This window comes from Doryrhamphus excisus, linkage group LG18 (genome assembly GCF_037039965.1).
Source record: "Doryrhamphus excisus strain RoL-2023G ecotype Guam linkage group LG18, RoL_Dexc_Guam_v1.1, whole genome shotgun sequence".
NCBI lineage: Eukaryota > Metazoa > Chordata > Actinopteri > Syngnathiformes > Syngnathidae > Doryrhamphus > Doryrhamphus excisus.
In genome coordinates, this window is record NC_136374.1 from 13,426,169 (window position 1) to 13,446,264 (window position 20,096).

Genomic DNA, 20,096 nt, shown 5'->3' on the forward strand with positions numbered 1-20,096 from the left:
TGCCAGGGGGGGGACATCAGGCAATTTAACTTGTTTTTAGAAGAGCAGGCACTTCGCAAGGGGAGTTCATTTCCTACAATATTAAATGGCTGAATGCCATTTTGGATCCACAGCCATACGTGTGCTGTGTTATTAATGAGTGGATTAATAATAACGAAGCCGGTGGCTTTATTTAATGTGGAGGGGCGCGTGCATAATTGACTGCAGCAAAGAGGTGCTCGGTGAGTTTGAGTGCGTACAATGTTTCACATACGTTCACTTTGTATGTGTTGCAGCCACATCAACCAGAAAACTCAGTTTGAGAACCCAGTCCTGGAGGCCAAGAAGAGGCTGAGCCAGGGGACGGCCATCATCCAGAAGGCTGCAGTGTCTCATGGTAAAAAAAAAAACATCCTCTGCATTGCTATTTGTGATGATCAACCATGATTGGTTGATGCTGTTGTTGACGGCACATGGCGAAATGTGCATGCACTGTTGGAATTGACCACTTCTGTTAGCGTAGAATCATTCATTCATTCATTTTCTACCGCTTATCCTGCTGGAGCCTATCCCAGCTGTCTTTGGGCGAGAGGCGGGGTACACCCTGGACTGCTCGCCAGCCAATCACAGGGCACATATAGACAAACAACCATTCACACTCACATTCATACCTATGGACAATTCTGCGCGCTAACCACTTGACCGCCGTGCAACCAAGCATAGAATCAGGTACTATAAATAAGATAAGCTTAGTAAAAGCTCTAGCCTTTTTGTTCCTCTGTCGAGACTTACATACATGACGTTACAATATCACCTTTAAGCATGTCTAAACAACAATGCTACACAACAAAAACAAAACAAAAATACTTTTTTAGTATTCATTCATTCATTCGTTCATTTTCTACTGCTTATCCTCACGACGGTCACGGGGTGCTGGAGCTTATCCCAGCTGTCTTCGGGCGAGAGGCGGGGTACACCCTGGACTGGTCGCCAGCCAATCACGGGGCACATATAGACAAACAACCATTCACACTCACATTCATACCGATGGACAATTCTGCGTGCTAACCACTCGACCGCCGTGCAGCCAAGCATAGAGTCAGGTACTATAAATAAGATAAGCTTAGTAAAAGCGCCAGCCTCTTTGTTCCTCTGTCGAGACTTACATACATGACGTGACAATATCACAGTATTCATTTAGCACTGAAATGAGGTCCTGAGGTCCTGTCGCTCTGGAATAGAGTTTTGGTCCCCGTCCCTGTAATTCCACTTTAATTACTGTTGCTATGCACCTTTTGTCTCATGGTGATGAATCCGTTCACGGATGTTAGCTACATGTGTCAACCTTCCATCATCTTAAAACCGATGATTGTCAAGATGTTCCTTCATATTTCCCTCATGTAGCATTGAAAGGGTGCTCAGATGATTATGAGGGATGTGTGATGGATTAGAGTGCAACAGGCTGCTGGTGATGCAGGGACTCAGGAGGGAGCAAGAGTGCGAATACGGAGGAAGGGGGGGGCTGGGCTCTGAGCCAGATAAAAACAGCTGTCGGCACTGACGGCACGGAACGTAATCAGACAAGCCCCCCCCCCTTCCCATCTCAACAACCCCAGACCCTCCTTCAGGTGTGCAAGGACTGACGAAACCACTGTTGCTACCCGAGTTAGTCATGACGCAACTTGGCAAGCTGGTCACATCACTGCTCGGATACAAATCCAACATTTTAGTTATTACTCTGCCAAGTCTCCAATAGTTGGTTTACACCAGCAAATAACGGCCATGGTACCGTAGCAGTTTCCTTACCCATATTACAACACTGGTTCTGTTGCTGCTGTATTGTGCTTCTTTAATTAATCATGTGGTCAAAGAGAGCTACTGTTTCCTTTCTACTTTTTATACACTCTAAATTATTAATAAAGTAAAAACAAAAATATTAAATGTAATAAATATTCTCAAATTATCACCTGCTTCCAACTACCATCCCATACCTCTTTGAGGTATCCCTTTACACAAATCTGATGGAGTTACAATCGTTTACCACAGAGATTTACCACAGTATTTGTTAACGATCAAAACGTATTTCTAGATGCAATTAAATGTGATTAATTCTGAGTTAACTGTGGACAAAATGTGATTAAATATTTTCATCGAATGATAGCCCTAATTATACCACAAGTGTTGTATTGCAAAAGCACTAGTCAAAATAGTATACGTTGCACGGCGGTCGAGTGGTTAGCGTGCAGACCTCATAGCTAGGAGACCCAAGTTCAATTCCATCTCTGTGTGGAGTTTGCATGTTCTCCCCGTGCATGCGTGGGTTTTCTCCGGGTACTCCGGTTTCCTCCCACATTCCAAAAACATGCTAGGTTAATTGGCAACTCCAAATTGTCCATAGGTATGAATGTGAGTGTGAATGGTTGTTTGTCTATATGTGCCCTGTGATTGGCTGGCCACCAGTCCAGGGTGTATGTACCCCGCCTCTTGCCCGAAGACAGCTGGGATAGGCTCCAGCACCCCCGCAACCCAACAATGAACATAGTATATTCATATATTCATCACTTACACAGCACATGGTGTACATGTACTATATATTATTACACATGCCATGCACATTTACACATTTACAGCAGGAAGTCACATAAGCAATAAAAAGTTACGTCAGTTTGATTTTTTTTTTTATGACTGCCCACAACTGCTAAGACACTTCCTTTGACCGCCCCCACACGAGTGCCCACTTCCTCCATTACCTCTTGCCCTCCTACTCTACCTCTGTCAGACAGTCAAATTTTCATTTACACAGAGGAGGAGGAAGTGCAGCAAATCCGCGCTGAGTTTATCAAGCAATTTGAATGTGATTATGCAAATGAGCGCCGCTTGATCCACGCAACAGTGTGTGGACATCTGGAGTCCGCGCCGGCTCCGATAAAGCACGTCTCACGTCTGCACTGGATGTTTTTAACTGCTCAACCATTTGATAGAATGAGAGCGTGCACATTTAAATTCCTCGCACATTCCTCAGGAACCTACAGAGCACTCGGAAACCCAAAGGACACGAGGAAGGGGGAACTGTATATACATCCGTGCAAATACGTGACGGAATTCAATCAATTCTGGCCTCACTCTGCTTGTTTACGAGGTCAGGCCGTCCGTCATTTTTCTTCTAATCCTCTTCAGGGTCACTGGGAAGCTGGAGCCTATCCCAGTTGACTTAGAATGAGAGGCTGAGTGCACCCTATACTGATTTTACCACTCATAGAGACATTTGCATTCAAGGGACAAGTCCGCAATCCATCTAATCGACTCCACCGATCGATTATTGCTTCAGAACTGTGTCTTCTTGAAACTTCAGTTCATATTTCCATCTTTACAATCCACAGTCAAAAGCACCGTGCCAGGCTTCACCGCCGACCCGAGCCAGCTGAAGGGTGAGTTGTACCGCACGGCGCTAAAGAAGAGCTCCCAGGGTTTTGGCTTCACCATCATTGGGGGTGACCGCACCGATGAGTTCCTGCAAGTGAAAAATGTGTTCAGCGACGGCCCCGCAGCCCACGACAACAAAATGGCGTCAGGTGAGGGACAGAATACTCACTCGTGGTCTAGAGGTGTATACATACAAATCAGCAAGTCAGAGCATTTCTTCTGCCCACTCACACAGAAGGTTTTCTATAATACGTTTCAACTAGCAAACAAACAGCTTGCTACATTATGCAATGTACTCTCTGGTTCTACTACATCTTACTTAATGTTTGGAAATATGGGGTAATAACTACAAAAGCAATCTTCACTCACTAAATGTACTGCAAAAAAGGTCAGTAAGGATAATTCATAATGCCGCCTACAGAGAACATACTAACTCCTTATTTCTAAAATCACAAATACTTCAACTTGCTGATATAGTTCATCTTCAAACAGCTAAAATAATGCATAAGGCTAAAAAAACAATTACTTTGGATTTAATAAGCTTTGCTTCTTCCTACTCCTTTTGGACATGTGGAACTGTGAACTGATTATGTGATGCATTCAATTGTAATCTGATGCATGTTCAAATGAAATAAAAACCATTACCATTGTCATTACCATATGCTTCCTCTACTAATTACTGTTCAAAAATACATGTTGAAAAATTTAAATTTTGTCTACCATTGACAATGTAATGGTAACGGTTTAATTTCACTTGCACATGCATCAGATTGCAATTGAATGCATCCCATAATCAGTTCACAGTTCCACATGTCCAAAAGGAGTAGGAAGAAGCAAAGCTTATTAAATCCTACCCCTCCATCTGGTACTTTTACAATCAGTAACTGTTACATTTGTTCACTTCCTGCTTTCCTAATATAGTTTAGGGGTTTTTTTTGTCACGTACCGAAGTACAAGGTGATATGACCATACAATGACATAATGGGTACCATAGTAAGTCAAAAGGTTCAGTATGTGTACATACTGTATTAGGTCTTATTGTCCAATGACAAGGCAAGAACACTACTGATTTTTAACAGAGCTGTGGTCAAACATCATAGCATGACATAATTCTTGCCATTGTGACCTTGTGAGGAATGTGCATGAAGTATTGTCTGTGAGGACGTTGCGTAGACGAGATGAAGGGATCTGCCACATTCATGTCAGCAGAGTAGACAGATGAGCTACAAAATGTTCCAAAGGAAGAATCGCCTGACAATGGAAAGAACGTGGAGAGCCTTGATGAAATGTTTCATGATTTCAGTTTTTCTTCTATTCTTTCAGGTGATGTAATCGTGGAGATTAACGGGCTGTGTGTTCTGGGAAAGACCCATCCGGAGGTGGTGCAGATGTTTCAGTCCATTCCCATCAACCAGTATGTGGACATGGTCCTGTGTCGTGGGTACCCTCTTCCCCCAGATGTGGACGTCGACAGCGATGACCCTCTCCCGCCTCCCCCTCCGCCGCCGACCAACCAACCCCAGCAGGCTTTACACGGCGGAGAAGTGGTGACCGCCGTGCCGCTCATCAACGGGCAGCCGCTGCTCGTAAAGGGCGACGTCCTCCATGGCTCTTCACAGGAGCTCCACTACGTCACTACAGACTCCAGTGGCCGGCCGGTGGTCGCCGCCTTGCCCAACGGGAGGCAGGGTGAACTGGGGGAGTCAGCCGCCACAATGCTGCAGCCAGAGCTGGTGAGCGTGCCGCTGGTCAAGGGGCCGGGAGGCTTCGGCTTCGCTATTGCCGACTGTCCGCTGGGTCAGAAGGTGAAGATGATCTTGGACGCCCAGTGGTGCAGAGGTCTTCAGAAGGGGGACGTCATCAAGGAAATCAACAGGCAGAATGTGCAGACGCTGAGCCACGCGCAGGTGGTGGACATTCTCAAAGACTTCCCAGTGGGCAGCGAGGTCAACGTGCTTGTGCTCCGTGGGGGTAAGATCAGTTCTAATTATCTAATACAGCTTAAAATGACCCCAACCGACCTTCACAGAGGTGGAGTACACCTTGAACTCATCACTAGTCACATATAGACAACAGCATTCACACTCATATTCACACCGATGGACAATTTAGAGTCTCCAATTATCCAGATTTGGTCGGAAGCCGGAGTACCCGGGGAAAATAATTTGAAAAGAACACGGAAAAGCTCCAGGGATCAAACCTTTTAAGAAAGAAATGTGTAGGCACAATGTCATTGTGCAGCCTGATTTATTCATTCATTTTCTACACCCTGGACTGGTCGCCAGCCAATCACAGGGCACATATAGACAAACAACCATTCACACATTCATACCTATGGACAATTCTGCACGCTAACCACTTGAACACCGTGCAACCAAGCATAGAATCAGGTACTGTAAATAAGTTAAGCCAAGTAAAAGCTCCAGCCTTTTTGTTCCTCTGTCAAGACTTACATACATGATGTGACAATATCACCTTTAAGCACGGTATTCATTCAACATGTCTAAACAACAATGCTACACAACAAAAACAACACAAAAATACTTTTTTAGTATTCATTCATTCGTTCATTTTCTACCACTTATCCTCACGAGGGTCGCGGAGGTGCTGGCGCCTATCCCAGCTGTCTTTGGGCAACAGGCGGGGTACACCCTGGACTGGTCGCCAGCCAATCACAGGGCACATATAGACAAACAACCATTCACACTCACATTCATACCTATGGACAATTTGGAGTGGCCAATTAACCTAGCATGTTTTTTGGAATGTGGGAGGAAACCGGAGTACCCGGAGAAAACCCACGCATGCACGGGGAGAACATGCAAACTCCACACAGAGATGGCCGAGGGTGGAATTGAACCCTGGTCTCCTAGCCGTGAGGTCTGCACGCTAACCACTCGACCAACGTGCTGCCCGCCTGAGATTTATTGAGAGATAAAATAACATTTATCAGGGACTGCAGGGTTGAACCAATCCAGACTTTACGTGTCAAGCCTGTCTAAACACACTGATTGCCCCGTGGGAGTCTGTCACCTGAGGGATGTCATTCCATAATGTCCATTGAGCACCCAGCGGGAAGGATATCCTGTTTAGAAAAATGACTGGCTATGGCAACAACTGATGGGAGAAAAGCATAGGGACACTATTCCGGAGAAGTGCACATCCATGTACACATCATATAAAAAAATTCAAGAGAATCTCAAGGAGGCGTAGTGATTTACGTCCGCATAATACAACAATACAGTACATCACAACATCAACCCCCCACCTCCCCTCTGTGCTTCCATTGAAGCTAACTATGTTTACGACGGCTTCCATCAAGGCATAATGCGGTGTTACAACTCAGAGAGCGGGAATTACATAAGTGAGGGGATGGGCTCCATTCCAATCGGGGGAAGGGAGGTGTTTGTAGCATTCGAGAGCCGGCGGGGATTCTCTGCGCGAGAGTCGATGAACCCCCAGATTGGCTTTGATCATCAGCAAAAGATGTATTAGGGGTGTTGTGCTTGGGGGGGTTTCGGGGGGCAGTGCTTAAAAAGCCATGGCTTATTGGTTATAAAGGGGAAGATCCCCTTGGAGGGGTTTCATCGTTCATGCCTGATCTGTTGGCCTCCTTTCATCCTCTCGTGGACACCCACAGTATTCACCCAATGCTTCCTTCACTGATTCCACAGTGTGGGCCCCCACCTCGCGTACATCACCTGGTCACGCCCCACAAATACCACCCCAAAAACTCAGCACCGCTTCCCATCAGGCTCAATTAACCTCTCATGACACGTAACGTTTGTCCAGCACTGCAGCCCCACTGTACCCTGGAGGACTGTTTGTTAATTGAGTTAATGCGGGGGGGGGGGGGGGGGTCAGACTATGAGAGACATCTGCAGGGAACAATCTGAGTGCTCGAGATAGGGCAGAAACAGAGCAAGGGGGGGAGAATTATCTTTCACTGAATATCACCCCCATTAATGCATGCAGCCATCTTGTTAGCGGCCCCTCTTGCACTGTGTTATTATTCTGTGTACAAACTCCCTGGCCATTTTTAATCACATGCATGTACATTGCTAATGGAGCCTGCCTCTCTCTCTCCAGTTAAGAGCAGCTTTTATTGCAGTGGCAGCAGCACTCAAGGAGGCAGCGCCATCTGGTGGACAGTGCTTGTTGCATTCTTGTTGTTTACAGGCTTGTGTTTTCCTCCGTAGGTCAAACATCTCCAGTGAAGAGTCTCAAGCCTGTGAGTAAAAAAAACAAATATATTTTTCCCCTCCGTGCTCCTTTGTGGAATTAACACTGCGTTTAATTTCCAATCCTATTGTCCCTCCGTTTAACCGCTAAGCCTCTGCGGCACCAAATTAAATGATGGAAATTTTGAGTGTTGATTGTGATTCCTTTTGTTTACGCTGGGAAAAGTCTTAATTGCTTCGCCTCCACCCTTAGTTTCGGGGATCTTAGCGGCCATTGTCGGGGGATTGTGGCATTAATCAAGCATGGATGAGCCCCTTTTCAATGTGGTGCTGTTATTAATACCACACTTTGGGATAAAGTTGCCCCTTTCATCCTGAAGGAGCATCTTCAGGGAAATCACATCCCAGAGCTTGTAGGTCTCATAACAATGCATGCATTGCATCCATTGTTATTAGCAGCTAAGCTTTTTAAGTCTTTTTCATATACCTTGATGAAAAGTGTCACCATGGAGCAAATCTCATGGGACAGTGATAACCAAAATCATGCACTCCACAAGCGCATTATTTTTTCTTTGCCTTTGTTATTGTGATGCCACCACAAAAGGGTACAAGTGATGTCTTGAGGCTTAAAGCATTGAAGCATTGAACCAGAAATAACAATTGAGAAGTCAACCAATGCCACTGTTCCACTGTCCATCTTTTCATCGTCCTCTAAAGTGCTCTACTGCTCGTGTGATCCGTTTGTGTAGAGGCAGGAAATGACTGCCAGCACGGAGACTTTGGACGCTCTCATCGACTCCACCCCACAAGCGCTACCCTACCATTCCAATACGAGCACCCTGCGTGCCGCTGCTGACTCCCCCAAGCGGGACGCCACGGAGTTATACCTAAAATCCAAAGCCCTGCTGGAGAGCCGTCGTAAGTTCACAGATGGTCTTTACTAATATAACCACTCAGAATCACAAAGAGTATTGCCTCAGTTTTTTGTCGTCCACAGAGCCCCACACCAAAGACATTGATGTTTTCCTCAAAAGAGACATTGAGACAGGCTTTGGCTTTCGTGTTCTGGGCGGAGAAGGTCCACAACAGCCAGTAAGTATGTGTAATAGTACCACATACAAAAGCAAGCTACGGTGAAAGGTCACATTGTTAGCATGCATGCAATCTTCACATGAAGAATTTAATATTCATCTTAAGTTTTGATCAATTTATTATGTACAGTAAACTAAAAATGTAAAAAAAATTGTTTTAAAAAAAATCTAAAAAAAATTCTAAAAATGTTTTTTAACATTATTAGAGCCCTCTAGACATGAACTAACATCCCTATAGTCACCTTTACACTTGTATTACTCAATATAGTCAACGCAATAAGAGTAAATAGACCACCAGACATAGCAAAGACTTATGCTCGTGTGTCGCTATAAACACATCCCCTATATGAGCTGAGTGTGATGTGTATTATTTACTCATCAAAGAGTTGATGACGCTATAATTCACTACATCACCATGAGGTATTCACATGTGTATTGTCATGCATGTCAACTGATTCATCATTCTGCATTACTGATCCCCCCTCAGAATGTCTTTCCCCAGGTCTACATCGGGGCCATCGTGCCCAATGGGGCGGCGGAGAAAGACGGTCGCCTGCGGGCGGGAGACGAGCTCATCGGCATCGATGGCGTGATGGTGAAAGGTCGCTCGCACAAGCAAGTACTGGACCTGATGACGAACGCCGCCCGTAACGGTCAAGTGATGTTGACTGTGCGAAGGAAGGTCATCTATAGAGGTGAGTGAACATGGGAATTGGGAACAAATAGTTTGTCATTTGACGTATTAAGTCATGTGTGATATTGTTGGACTAATTAGCTGTGTAGTAAACCGTTATTATTCTGTAACTCATAAGCATCAAAGCTACAACAGTGCGTTGTTGTTTTGATGGAATAAATGCCTGTCGTTTCACCTCTAGATGCCACAGAGGAGGAAGCTCTGGAAATGGCTTCCACGTTGGTGAACGGTTCCCCCAAACTACCTCGGCTGCCAATGCCCAGCGCTCTAGACCACGAGTCTTTCGACATCACACTCCACCGCAAAGACACAGAGGGTTTTGGCTTCGTCATCCTAACATCCAAGAGCAGACCCCCGCATGGAGGTTAGCGGAATGTATTTAATATGTAAATGTACATATAATCATAGTTGTTGAATAAAAATATACCAGAAGTAGACTGCATCAGCTGAAGAATGTGATTTAAAGGTTTTGTAACGATTATTTTTTCTTCCCCTCTCAGTTATCCCACACAAAATCGGCCGCATCATAGAAGGCAGCCCAACCGACCGCTGCGGCCTGCTGCACGTCGGCGACCGCATCTCCGCCGTCAATGGACGCTCCATCCTTGAGCTATCACACAACGATATCGTCCAGCTCATCAAGGATGCTGGCAATGTGGTCACTCTCACCGTGGTCCCCGAGGACGGTGAGTTTGTTCAGTCCAAGCGAATAAACTTAAAGGCACTTGTGCGGGCAGGTAGCCAAAGCATGCAAGAAGTGCCTATGAATATTTTAGCATGCCAATGAAATATGTAGGCGCAGAAAAGGGGGCCATCAGTGGTGCGAAAGGGTTGAATTAATTCAAATAAATAACGTGAAATCACTGTGTCGTCCCAGTAGGTCTGCCATGTTGTCATATGTGAAATACTAACGTTTGACACTTGAAACTACATTTCAGAGTACAAGGGTCCTCCATCTGGAGCAAGTTCTGCTCGACAGAGTCCAGCTCTTCAGCATCGAGCCATCGGACAACGATCTGCGCTACAGGATGAACGGTAAATAGAATTTAATAGGGAACCATCCAAATAATGTACTGTTTGCCATTGGAATTGACCTATTATGGGAACTATTTGGCCCTTTGTATTGATTTGTGGACTCTAACAGAGCATCTGCATATGATACACCAGTACAGAAAGCTTTCTAGCGTTTCCTGTGAAATTTTTGTGAAACATTTCCTACAATAATTGCGCATTTTAAAAAAAAAATATCTCATGGTGTCCGACACTGGGCACTCGAATAAGTGGTATGTATGACCATTAAATGGTATCACATAAAAATGGGTTAATGTGAAAAATACATGCCAAGCAGTGTTTTCTGTGCAGTGGAGTGCACAGTAGTAAAATCTGAGCTTTGCGTGCCAGTGGATGTCCGCTTTGACTCCATTCCCCAGCACATTCTGCCCGAGGATGTTTAGGCCTTCAGGCTGAGACTGAATCAACAGCACCTCTGCTGGTTGCAGCCAAGTACTGCAGTCCATTTTGCCTCATTTGCCCTCAAGATGTGCCAACCCATTTCACACAACAAACTGTCATGCCCATCCTTATTCTGCATAATTCTACATAATTAACTGCGTTGAGCCTGCAGCATGTTGCATGCTACACAAACATGTCCAAGTGACAAAGTGCATGTGTGTGTCACAGCTACAACCTCGACCTGGAGGACAAACGGGACGGAGCCTCCTGGTCGGAACATAAAACCATACCAGTGGAGCAGGGGGCGCTGTGTGTCACAGGACCCAACCAGGTGCTGCTTTTTACTCCTACGTGTTGTCAGCATGTATACTCATGTATTCAGTACCATGTACAAACATTCACATTCTTTATTGCTCTCTGGTTCTACCATATCTTACTTATATGGGGTAATAACTATAAAAGCAATCTTCACTCACTAAATGGACTGCAAAAAAGGTCAGTAAGGATAATTCATAATGCCGCCTACAGAGAGCATACTAACTCCTTATTTCTAAAATCACAAATACTTAAACTTGCTGATATTTAGGCTAAAAATAACAAATTACCGAAAAATGTCATCCAATACTTCTCTACAAGAGAGGAGAAATATGATCTCAGGGAAGAACTACATTTGAAACACTTATATGCTAGGACTACGTTAAAAAGCCATAGCATTTCTGTATGTGGAATCAAACTATGGAATGGATTGAGTAAGGAACTCGAACAATGCACAACGATGAGCCAATTCAAGAAACAATACAAGCAGTTGATGTTTGCTAAATACAAGGATGAAGAGTCTTGAACCAGTCATGATGTGCTATATATATCACTATATTGACACTTACTATGGTACCCATTATGTCATTGAATGGTCATATCACCTCGTACTTCGGTACGGGATAAAAAATAAAAAATAAATTAAAAAAACTTAAACTATATTAGGAAAGCAGGAAGTGAACAAATGTAACAGTTACTGATTGTAAAAGTACCAGATGGAGGGGTAGGATTTAATAAGCTTTGCTTCTTCCTACTCCTTTTGGACATGTGGAACTGTGAACTGATTATATGATGCATTCAATTGCAATCTGATGCATGTTCAAATTAAATTAAACAATTACCATTCACATTGTCCTCATGCCATCTAGGGCTGTCTGACCGTGGAACTGGACAGAGGCCCGAGAGGCTTCGGTTTTAGCCTCCGAGGGGGCACCGAGTACAACATGGGGCTGTACATTTTGAGACTGGCTGAAGACGGGCCCGCCCAGCTGGACGGAAGGATCCATGTGAGTGATGCTGTGATGTTTCCTACATTTGTAAGACATTCTGTGGTGACTGTAGTCCTAATCAAAATGAAGAACATGACTGATTTGGATTTATTGGAGCTTTACGCGGGATATAAACAAGTCTTTTCAGGGCCGCAGAGGGACTTTACCAGATATGAGACAAAAATTGAGCTCTATTCCTGAAAAGAATTGGCTTCAATTAAGGGGCAAGGTTATTGAGGACTTTAGAGGTAAAGATGAAAATATAAATGATACCATGAGAGGGTTATACTCATACCAATTACCTCCTGACCAAGTGTTTTTTTTGTTCATTTGATTTTTTTGGTGGGGATTTTATAGTGGAGTTATGATTCACTAATGTGCCCACTGAAGCGTTTTTCCACTCTCATTTCAGGAAGACAGTGTTCAATCTCTGTTGTTGCGTGAATCCAATTTCTGGAATTTGTTATTTTGCGAATGCAGGTGGTTCATCAGAATGCACAGCAACCCAAGTAATGAATTTTTTGGAGACAATCTCCACACAGCATGATGAAGCAAACTGTGGTCTTAACTGTAGTAAAAGTAGTTGTAGTAGTTGCTGTTTTTTGTCCCTTCTTTATGACACAGTATCTCACAAAGGTAAACCGATTGGGTAGAATAGGTTTTGCCTCTGCAGACTGCACTGAAATGAGTTTCCTCTGTGGGGTAGCTGGACTCAACCTAAGAGAGTAGAGTAGAGCCGCTCCTCCTACACATCGAGAGGAGCCAGTTGAGATTCCTTAGACATCTAGTCCGGATACCTGGTGGGGTGTTCTGGGCATGCCCAGCCAGAAGAAGACCCCAGGGCAGACCTAGGACACGCTGGAAGGATGTTTCACAGCTGCCCTTGGAGGAGGTGGCCAGGGATCGGGAAGCCTGGGGTTCCCTACTTTGACTGTCCGCCGTGACCTGGACCAGGATAAGCAAAGGAGACTGGAATGGAATAGAAAAAAAATATGAATAATAAGCACACCCATTAAAAGCCCTAAAATGCTTGGCATACAGTAGGCAGTATTGTATGTAAAAACTTCAGGTAACACAACATCATGTCTTGTCACAGTTTCTTCCTGCTGGAAAATGTTGAGTTAATTTTGTTGTGAATGCTGTTGGATTAATAGCTGCAGTGTTTGTTTTTTTGCAGATAGCATCATCAAACCACTTTCTATGATAGGCGGGGCTCTTCTGTATCCAAGTCTACTTTCTATGGTATTGTCAGTAGTCAAGATATCCTGTAAAATGTTGGCGGTGTATTCACTTTTGTCAGATACTGCACTACTTATCTTTTTCTTATATGCATCGTCTCATTCTTTGGTTCATAAAACTGCAATCAAACCCCCGTTGTTGGTTCCACATGGTGACCCTATCGAGAAAGCACAGCTTCATAAAATAATCGAATCATCCCACTGGGATGTAATTATCATATTGTTATTAGCCTGAATGGGAAGGATAAAAGAAGAACAGAAGCTCCTCGCGGGATTCCATCCTGGCAGACTGTGACCTGTGGGCATGCAGAGGAATGTCAGCTGTGATTAGAGGATTACAGATTGATATGCTGGCATTCATTTGTCATCTCTAATAATAGAGACTGCCTCCAGGCTGTTATGTGTGCCATGAATGGCGACACATGTTGATGATGTGTCAGTGTGCACCATCCGGATGCTGTCAGTGGGAACGCCAAGCCAGCATATCTCTCTCTGTCCCCTTAATGATGGCGGAATGTCATGTGTTTCGAGCAGGTCGGGGACGAGATTGTGGAGATCAACGGCGAGCCGGCTCGAGGCATTTCCCACACACGCGCCATCGAGCTGATCCAAGCTGGAGGAAGTAAAGTGGTGCTGCTGCTCCGACCTGGGGCGGGCTTGACTCAAGATGGTAGTAAGTGCTCATTTACGTCCACACGCCCTAAGACATCAAGATGGGAATTACAGCACAGTATACCACATGATTGGGAATTTTGGTCATGTAAACAAAATGTCAGTGAAAAAAGTGGACTGTACTGCTAGGAGACCAGGGTTCAATTCCAACCTCGGCCATCTCTGTGTGGAGTTTGCATGTTCTCCCCGTGCATGCGTGGGTTTTCTCCGGGTACCCCGGTTTCCTCCCACATTCCAAAAACATGCTAGGTCAATTAGCGACTCCAAATTGTCCATAGGTATGAATGTGAGTGTGAATGGTTGTTTGTCTATATGTGCCCTGTGATTGGCTGGCCACCAGTCCAGGGTGTACCCCGCCTCTCGCCCAAAGACAGCTGGGATAGGCTCCAGCAACCCCCGCGACCCACGTGAGGAAAAGCGGTAGAAAATGAATGAATGAAATATTGATTTGAAATACTGATTTGGGGGGCTGCACGGCGGTCGAGTGGTTAGCGTGCAGACCTCACAGCTAGGAGACCAGGGTTCAATTCCACCCTCAGCCATCTCTGTGTGGAGTTTGCATGTTCTCCGTGTGCATGCGTGGGTTTTCTCCGGGTACTCCGGTTTCCTCCCACATTCCAAAAACATGCTAGGTTAATTGGTGACTCCAAATTGTCCATAGGTATGAATGTGAGTGTGAATGGTTGTTTGTCTATATGTTCCCTGTGATTGGCTGGCTACCAGTCCAGCAACACTCGTGACCCTTGTGAGGATAAGCGGTAGAAAATTAATAATAATAATAAATGTTATTTATATTGCACTTTACATTACAGAAATCTCAAAGTGCTACAAAGAAAGCATAAAACCATGAATGAATGAATACTGATTTCTTGTTTTTGCATCCATAGGGAACATGAGGAGTTTCCTTTTTCCTTACATTTCATTTTTTATAGCACCAGTTAAAAACATGTAGTACTAGTCGTTACTTATTCTTTTAAGTTTCCCCCAAATGAATTGAGTGCGGAAGCCTAACAGTTGTCATTGTAACGATCACAGAGAGCATTTTGTTCACTAATTGAAATTCATGCATTATTGCCAGATTGTTTGTGTAAAGCAGGTGGCTGCTGGTATTTTCACACTGTGCTCGCTGCTTTACGAGGAGAGCGCAGACTGCGCTCCTTCCCATAAATCCATGCTGTTTCCTTAGCGATGATGACTCCATCCATTTGCTAACGGGCCTTTTGTTGTGGTCTTGACTTACTGGAACACACCACCGTCTGTATGGGGTTCTTGTTTATGCATTCCATCTCTAACCATCTGCTTCCTGTCGGGTGTTCTTCTTGTGATGCAGGTAGTGCAGCTTCTTCTACTATGTGCTACTACACTGAGCACCAACACTAACATCCTCACACGCCTTTCCTGGTCTCTTCTCTTTCTACGTTGGTAATTGCTCACCTCAGTTCCTCCCCTCCATTCAAATTTGCCGCTGCGGAATGTGCGATTATTTATTAGTGCGCTAAAGCGTGTGGCGTCTCTTGCAGGTCAAAAACGCATTTCACCCTCAAACTACACCGGGGAGGTGTTTTTTCCGGACACGTCACCCCTGTCTTCTTCATATTCTACCGGGGCTTCCATCCTTGTGTCCCCTCCTTACTCCGGCAGACTGAAACACTCCCGCAGCTGGAGCGCCACGTCCCCGCGAGACCTGCGGCGCCACAGCAGTAAGGCTTTGAGCTCGGTGGAGGAGCAAGATGAGTGGCGAGGAGACAAGGAGGTGGAGACGGCTGAGAAGACAACCAGCATGAAAGAGCGCAGAGAGCTGAGCAGCCCAAAGAAAGCAGCGGAGACATCACATCAAGCCAAAGACCAGCCTCGCAGCCCCAAGAAGACGGAGAGCCAGGCGCCAATAGCAGCACGGAACGACAAGAAGGTAACTAGAGTGAGATCCGCGAGCATGGGGGAGGCGAGCCGGGCTAGCAACCTCGATCGGAGACACAAGGACTCCAGAAGCAGTGACAACTTGCGTCATGGCAACAGCCGAAAGTCCAACCTTGAGACTAGAGGACACCCAACGTCCAAAACGAGGCATGAGGCAACAAGTTTTAAAGAAAGATCTCTTCATTCTCCTCGAGAAAGTGAACGAGGTTCTAGTCGGGACTCGAGCCATGTCAAGGACCAGAGTGCAGAGGACAGGAAGAGACATAAAGAGACTTCCTTCAAAGATTCAGTACTTTCACCAAGCGAGCCAAAGGGAAGAAACTCCAAAAAACAAGCTAGCAAGGAAGACCCTGTGGCCTCCGTTAGCAGGACTCCCAAGAGCCCTCAGAGCTCAAAGGCGCCCATCAGCCCTGGCGAATGGAAGGTACCCAGCCAAGCCAGAATCCTCTCCCAGGCTGAAGTCCTCCGTGATCCCTTTTGACAAGATGATTCTGTACTCCGGATTCTCCGTGCCATCCTTTGTGGATTGTTTTGAGCTCTTCCAGTAAAGGTGATACCACGTGCCACTTTTTCGAAGCCTTTGGTCCTTTTTTGGGTGTGGTCAACCTGGAAAAGCACCAGTGGTGTGTAGCAGCCTCTTCTTCTGCCTCCATTCTCTACTTCAGTATCTCAGAGCTCGGACGTCTTGCCATGTGAATTTGTGCCAACACGATGGAAGAGCAGCACCTCGCCCATGACAATGCATCCATCTGCTCATTATGCAAGGTGAGGAGGAAAGGTCATAGGGCAATATTTTTTATTTGTACTCTCATTTCCTGAGCTGCTTGGCTCAACCGCATGCAGTCCACTCGTCTTTGTTAGCGCACGTCTTACAGACACCGCTTTCCTGATCCTCATCCCCCAAGCTGGGCCAATTTGAGACTGTTCTCCACTCTCTTCCCTACGCGCTGCATCCTCCAAATGACCAGAAACTTGTGCTTTTTCAGATCTACTTTACCGAGTGTATGATAGCAAAAACAAAGGAAATGATAAAAACAGAAAAGAAAAAGGCTGGAAAATGTGTTTATGGTAGATTATTTCTCTATTGACAGTGTCTGACAATACATTTTACACATAAGCCGCACCCACTTTAAAGGGAAAGAAATGTGTAGATACGTATGTATGTATATACAGTTGTCTAAAACATTGGATATTTACACAGAAAGACACACTATAAACCTTGAAATCCTACCTCAACTCGATGTTCCCAGTGTATCGTTAGCTCTTTTTTCCACTGGAATTCAACAGCTGTAGTAATTTACTTGATCAAACTTACCTAAGATTTGTCAGATCAGAAATTAAAAACGTGACAATACCATTCACAACAGAAATGTACTATTAGTTCTATTAGCCATAAGTTAGCCAAATCAATGTTTAAGTAGCAGTTTTCAAAGTGTGTGAAAAAAGTATCCACAAATAGTTTGGAATGTGTGGTAAGTCTAAGGCTGTGTTCGAAACCGCATACTTAGCTACTACTCATACTAACTATTTGAGTATGTAGTGTGTCTACACTGGCAGTATACTGCATTCGCCAGAAATGTTGACAATGTATCATCAGCTTACTACTCACACTCAAATTACACAGAATGCAACGCGACGTGTGGGCCAAACGGCGGTGTCAATCAGGATACATTGCAAGTTCTTTCGCTTCTTGTTTTCAAAGTAAAAGCAGTGATTTATCACTATGTTTTTTGTATGAGAAAAGTATGGGGGTATTTTATTTTGTGAAAATAAGCGAAAGTGCATTGCTCACTTCGGCTAGCTTAAATTTAGCCGAAATTCAGCCGAACGAAATTGTAAACGGTTGGTATTTGGACAAATAAATGGCACACTCGGGATCAAAACAGCCACTTTCTCACCTGATTTGAAAAAAAAATCTCAATAAAGTTATGTATTTAAAGAGTTTAGAGCTAAAGTGAAATCAGTTAGTATGCTGTTTTGAACACAGCCTAAGAATTCCCATACTAGTCTATTAGAATTGTTTTAGCTTTATGCTAATGAGTCGTGTTTGTCCATGCCTGTTTCTGACAATGTATGTCTTCAAGAAGTACTATGTACTTTATCCACTTCTTACATAATGTACTATATACTCGTTCGACACAATAGAAGCCATATATCATATACAAAAACGTAACATTAAAGTTTGGGACAGAAGGACACAAATGTTAGCAACACAAATGTTAGCTACTGTTCGTGAGCTACAGTGCTAGCATCATGCTAGCTTAACATATTTGCTGAAAAAAACCAAAATAATCAAACTTACAGCTCCCACATTTGTAGCTGACTGATGGATCGTTGGCACAGTTCCATGCTTTATTTCAGAATTGTAATCCTCTGTGAAGTGGCAGGTGTATAAACATGGCAGGCCTACTTTTCTCAAGTGGCTCCATGACAATGGAGGTTTTTCCTTTATGACAACTGTAAGAGCTCCAGTCAAACATTATAGTCACATTTTAACATCGCTAAGCAAGGATTTCAGGATTATTTACTATGAATGTGCGCCCACCATAATTTTATTTCTATTAAAATTCCATTAGATCATCAGTGATCCATTAGATCACAGTTTAAGAATCCATGATATACAACATATTGGTTAAAAAACACTATTCCAATAAGAGACACAATCTACCAAACACTTTTGCCAACTGTTTTATGTTTCTGTGAAGCTCCTTGTACGTGTAGCTAAGTCCATGTTTTGATATAAACCTTGTCCAATGGTTCATTCTGAAGTACCAGAGTGGTTCTAATGTGCTGTAGGAAACAAACCCTGCACAAATCTTTGTACTTCATGACATTGTAGAGCTCACATGCAATGTTTGCTAATAATATCTCATTGTGAATCATAATTTGCATACATATATAGTATTACACCGTTTACACATTTGGATCTTAATGAGGTTTTACGTAGAGCTACAACATGCAAAAGCAAGAATTGAATTGGAAAGTTAAAAAGTTTAAGACCATTGTGCAGAAAAATCACAAAAAACTCTCCAAACCAGGACAAATCTCAGTCGGACTCGGTTTGGGCAAGATGGCGAAGGGCATCAACTGTCTGGAACCGATTTCGAACCATTTACAATTTATAAACTTCCCTTGCCGTCTACGCCCAAATGTTCTCGATGGTATTTAAACCAGGGGAACATGCGGTGCGGTCCAAAAGATGGTCAAGCGGGCATTGTGACCAGCAATGTTGTCCTGTTAAAAAAAACCCAACTGTCCTCAGTCATGACGGATGCCCGCTAACCACTCGCCGTTTGACAACCCTGCACCACCTGAAGCTCTGATGTTCCACTGAATGGAAAAAGCACCAAATCATGATGGACCAAAACACGTTTATTGTCTCACTCCCCTTTGTTGCTTTTGCATATTGTAGCTCTACTTAAATATTAATAAAATATAAAATACACACATCTTATGTGTATATTTATATACACATGAATGTCATGTTAAGTTTTGCTAAAGTATTAAAGTCCACTGCACTGCATTTGCCCCCGTAGCATAAAAGATATTTAATAATTTGTGATCTTGATGACTTTGGTTGCCAATGCCATATTATATATAGATATATATATATATATATACAGTATATATTTATTTTTCTGTTTAAGGACAGTTTATGTAATAGTGTTCAACCTGTGAGTCATGTCGCTGCCTACTGAGGGGGAAAAAAAGACGAGATCTTTTCGGGGTGTGTGTCAGTGCTGCTGGTTGATTTTTTGTGTAAAAGTCACAGATGCTGATCTCAGCCTGTTATGTAACTTACGGCTTTAAAACGGACTTAGAAATGGCAGGTTTTTGCGAATGAATATGATAGTAGAGCGGCTCAGAAGGGAAGAGGGTTTGCAGTATTCTTTTGTTCTCTAACATTTCTAACATGTGAGGGTAGCACATTTACATAAATGGGATAAAATGAGAAATTAGTGTACATTATAATAATAATAATATGTCATTGGCTGGAAACCCACTGTCGAAACTAGGCTAGCCCCAAGTATAGCCTAACGCAGGGGTGGGCAAACTTTTTGACTCGCGGGCCGCATTGATATGACAAAATTTATGGGGGGGGGGGGGCAGACTATATATTTTACACGTAACAGTCCACCTGGTAT

At 44.0% G+C, this 20,096-nt stretch overlaps 1 protein-coding gene across 3 annotated transcripts in view; it reads left to right on the forward strand.

Annotated features, from left to right (window-relative positions):
• magi3b (membrane associated guanylate kinase, WW and PDZ domain containing 3b) overlaps window positions 1-18,960 on the forward strand; it is a 123,432-nt gene extending 104,472 nt beyond the window's left edge. Inside the window, exons 8-22 of one of the 3 annotated variants that reach the window (XM_058054503.2) lie at window positions 276-376; window positions 3,360-3,551; window positions 4,726-5,373; window positions 7,602-7,633; window positions 8,333-8,501; window positions 8,581-8,675; window positions 9,162-9,369; window positions 9,550-9,732; window positions 9,869-10,054; window positions 10,307-10,403; window positions 11,049-11,151; window positions 12,005-12,142; window positions 13,897-14,035; window positions 15,365-15,456; window positions 15,555-15,703. In XM_058054503.2, the coding sequence (XP_057910486.2) occupies window positions 276-376; window positions 3,360-3,551; window positions 4,726-5,373; window positions 7,602-7,633; window positions 8,333-8,501; window positions 8,581-8,675; window positions 9,162-9,369; window positions 9,550-9,732; window positions 9,869-10,054; window positions 10,307-10,403; window positions 11,049-11,151; window positions 12,005-12,142; window positions 13,897-14,035; window positions 15,365-15,414 (2,341 nt within the window). In that variant the 3' untranslated portion in view covers window positions 15,415-15,456; window positions 15,555-15,703. Of the gene's footprint in view, window positions 1-275; window positions 377-3,359; window positions 3,552-4,725; window positions 5,374-7,601; window positions 7,634-8,332; window positions 8,502-8,580; window positions 8,676-9,161; window positions 9,370-9,549; window positions 9,733-9,868; window positions 10,055-10,306; window positions 10,404-11,048; window positions 11,152-12,004; window positions 12,143-13,896; window positions 14,036-15,364; window positions 15,457-15,554 lie in introns of all 3 variants that reach the window. The other 2 variants (XM_078798644.1, XM_058054501.2) reach the window with 2 other exon arrangements.
• The last annotated feature ends 1,136 nt before the right edge of the window (window positions 18,961-20,096 follow it).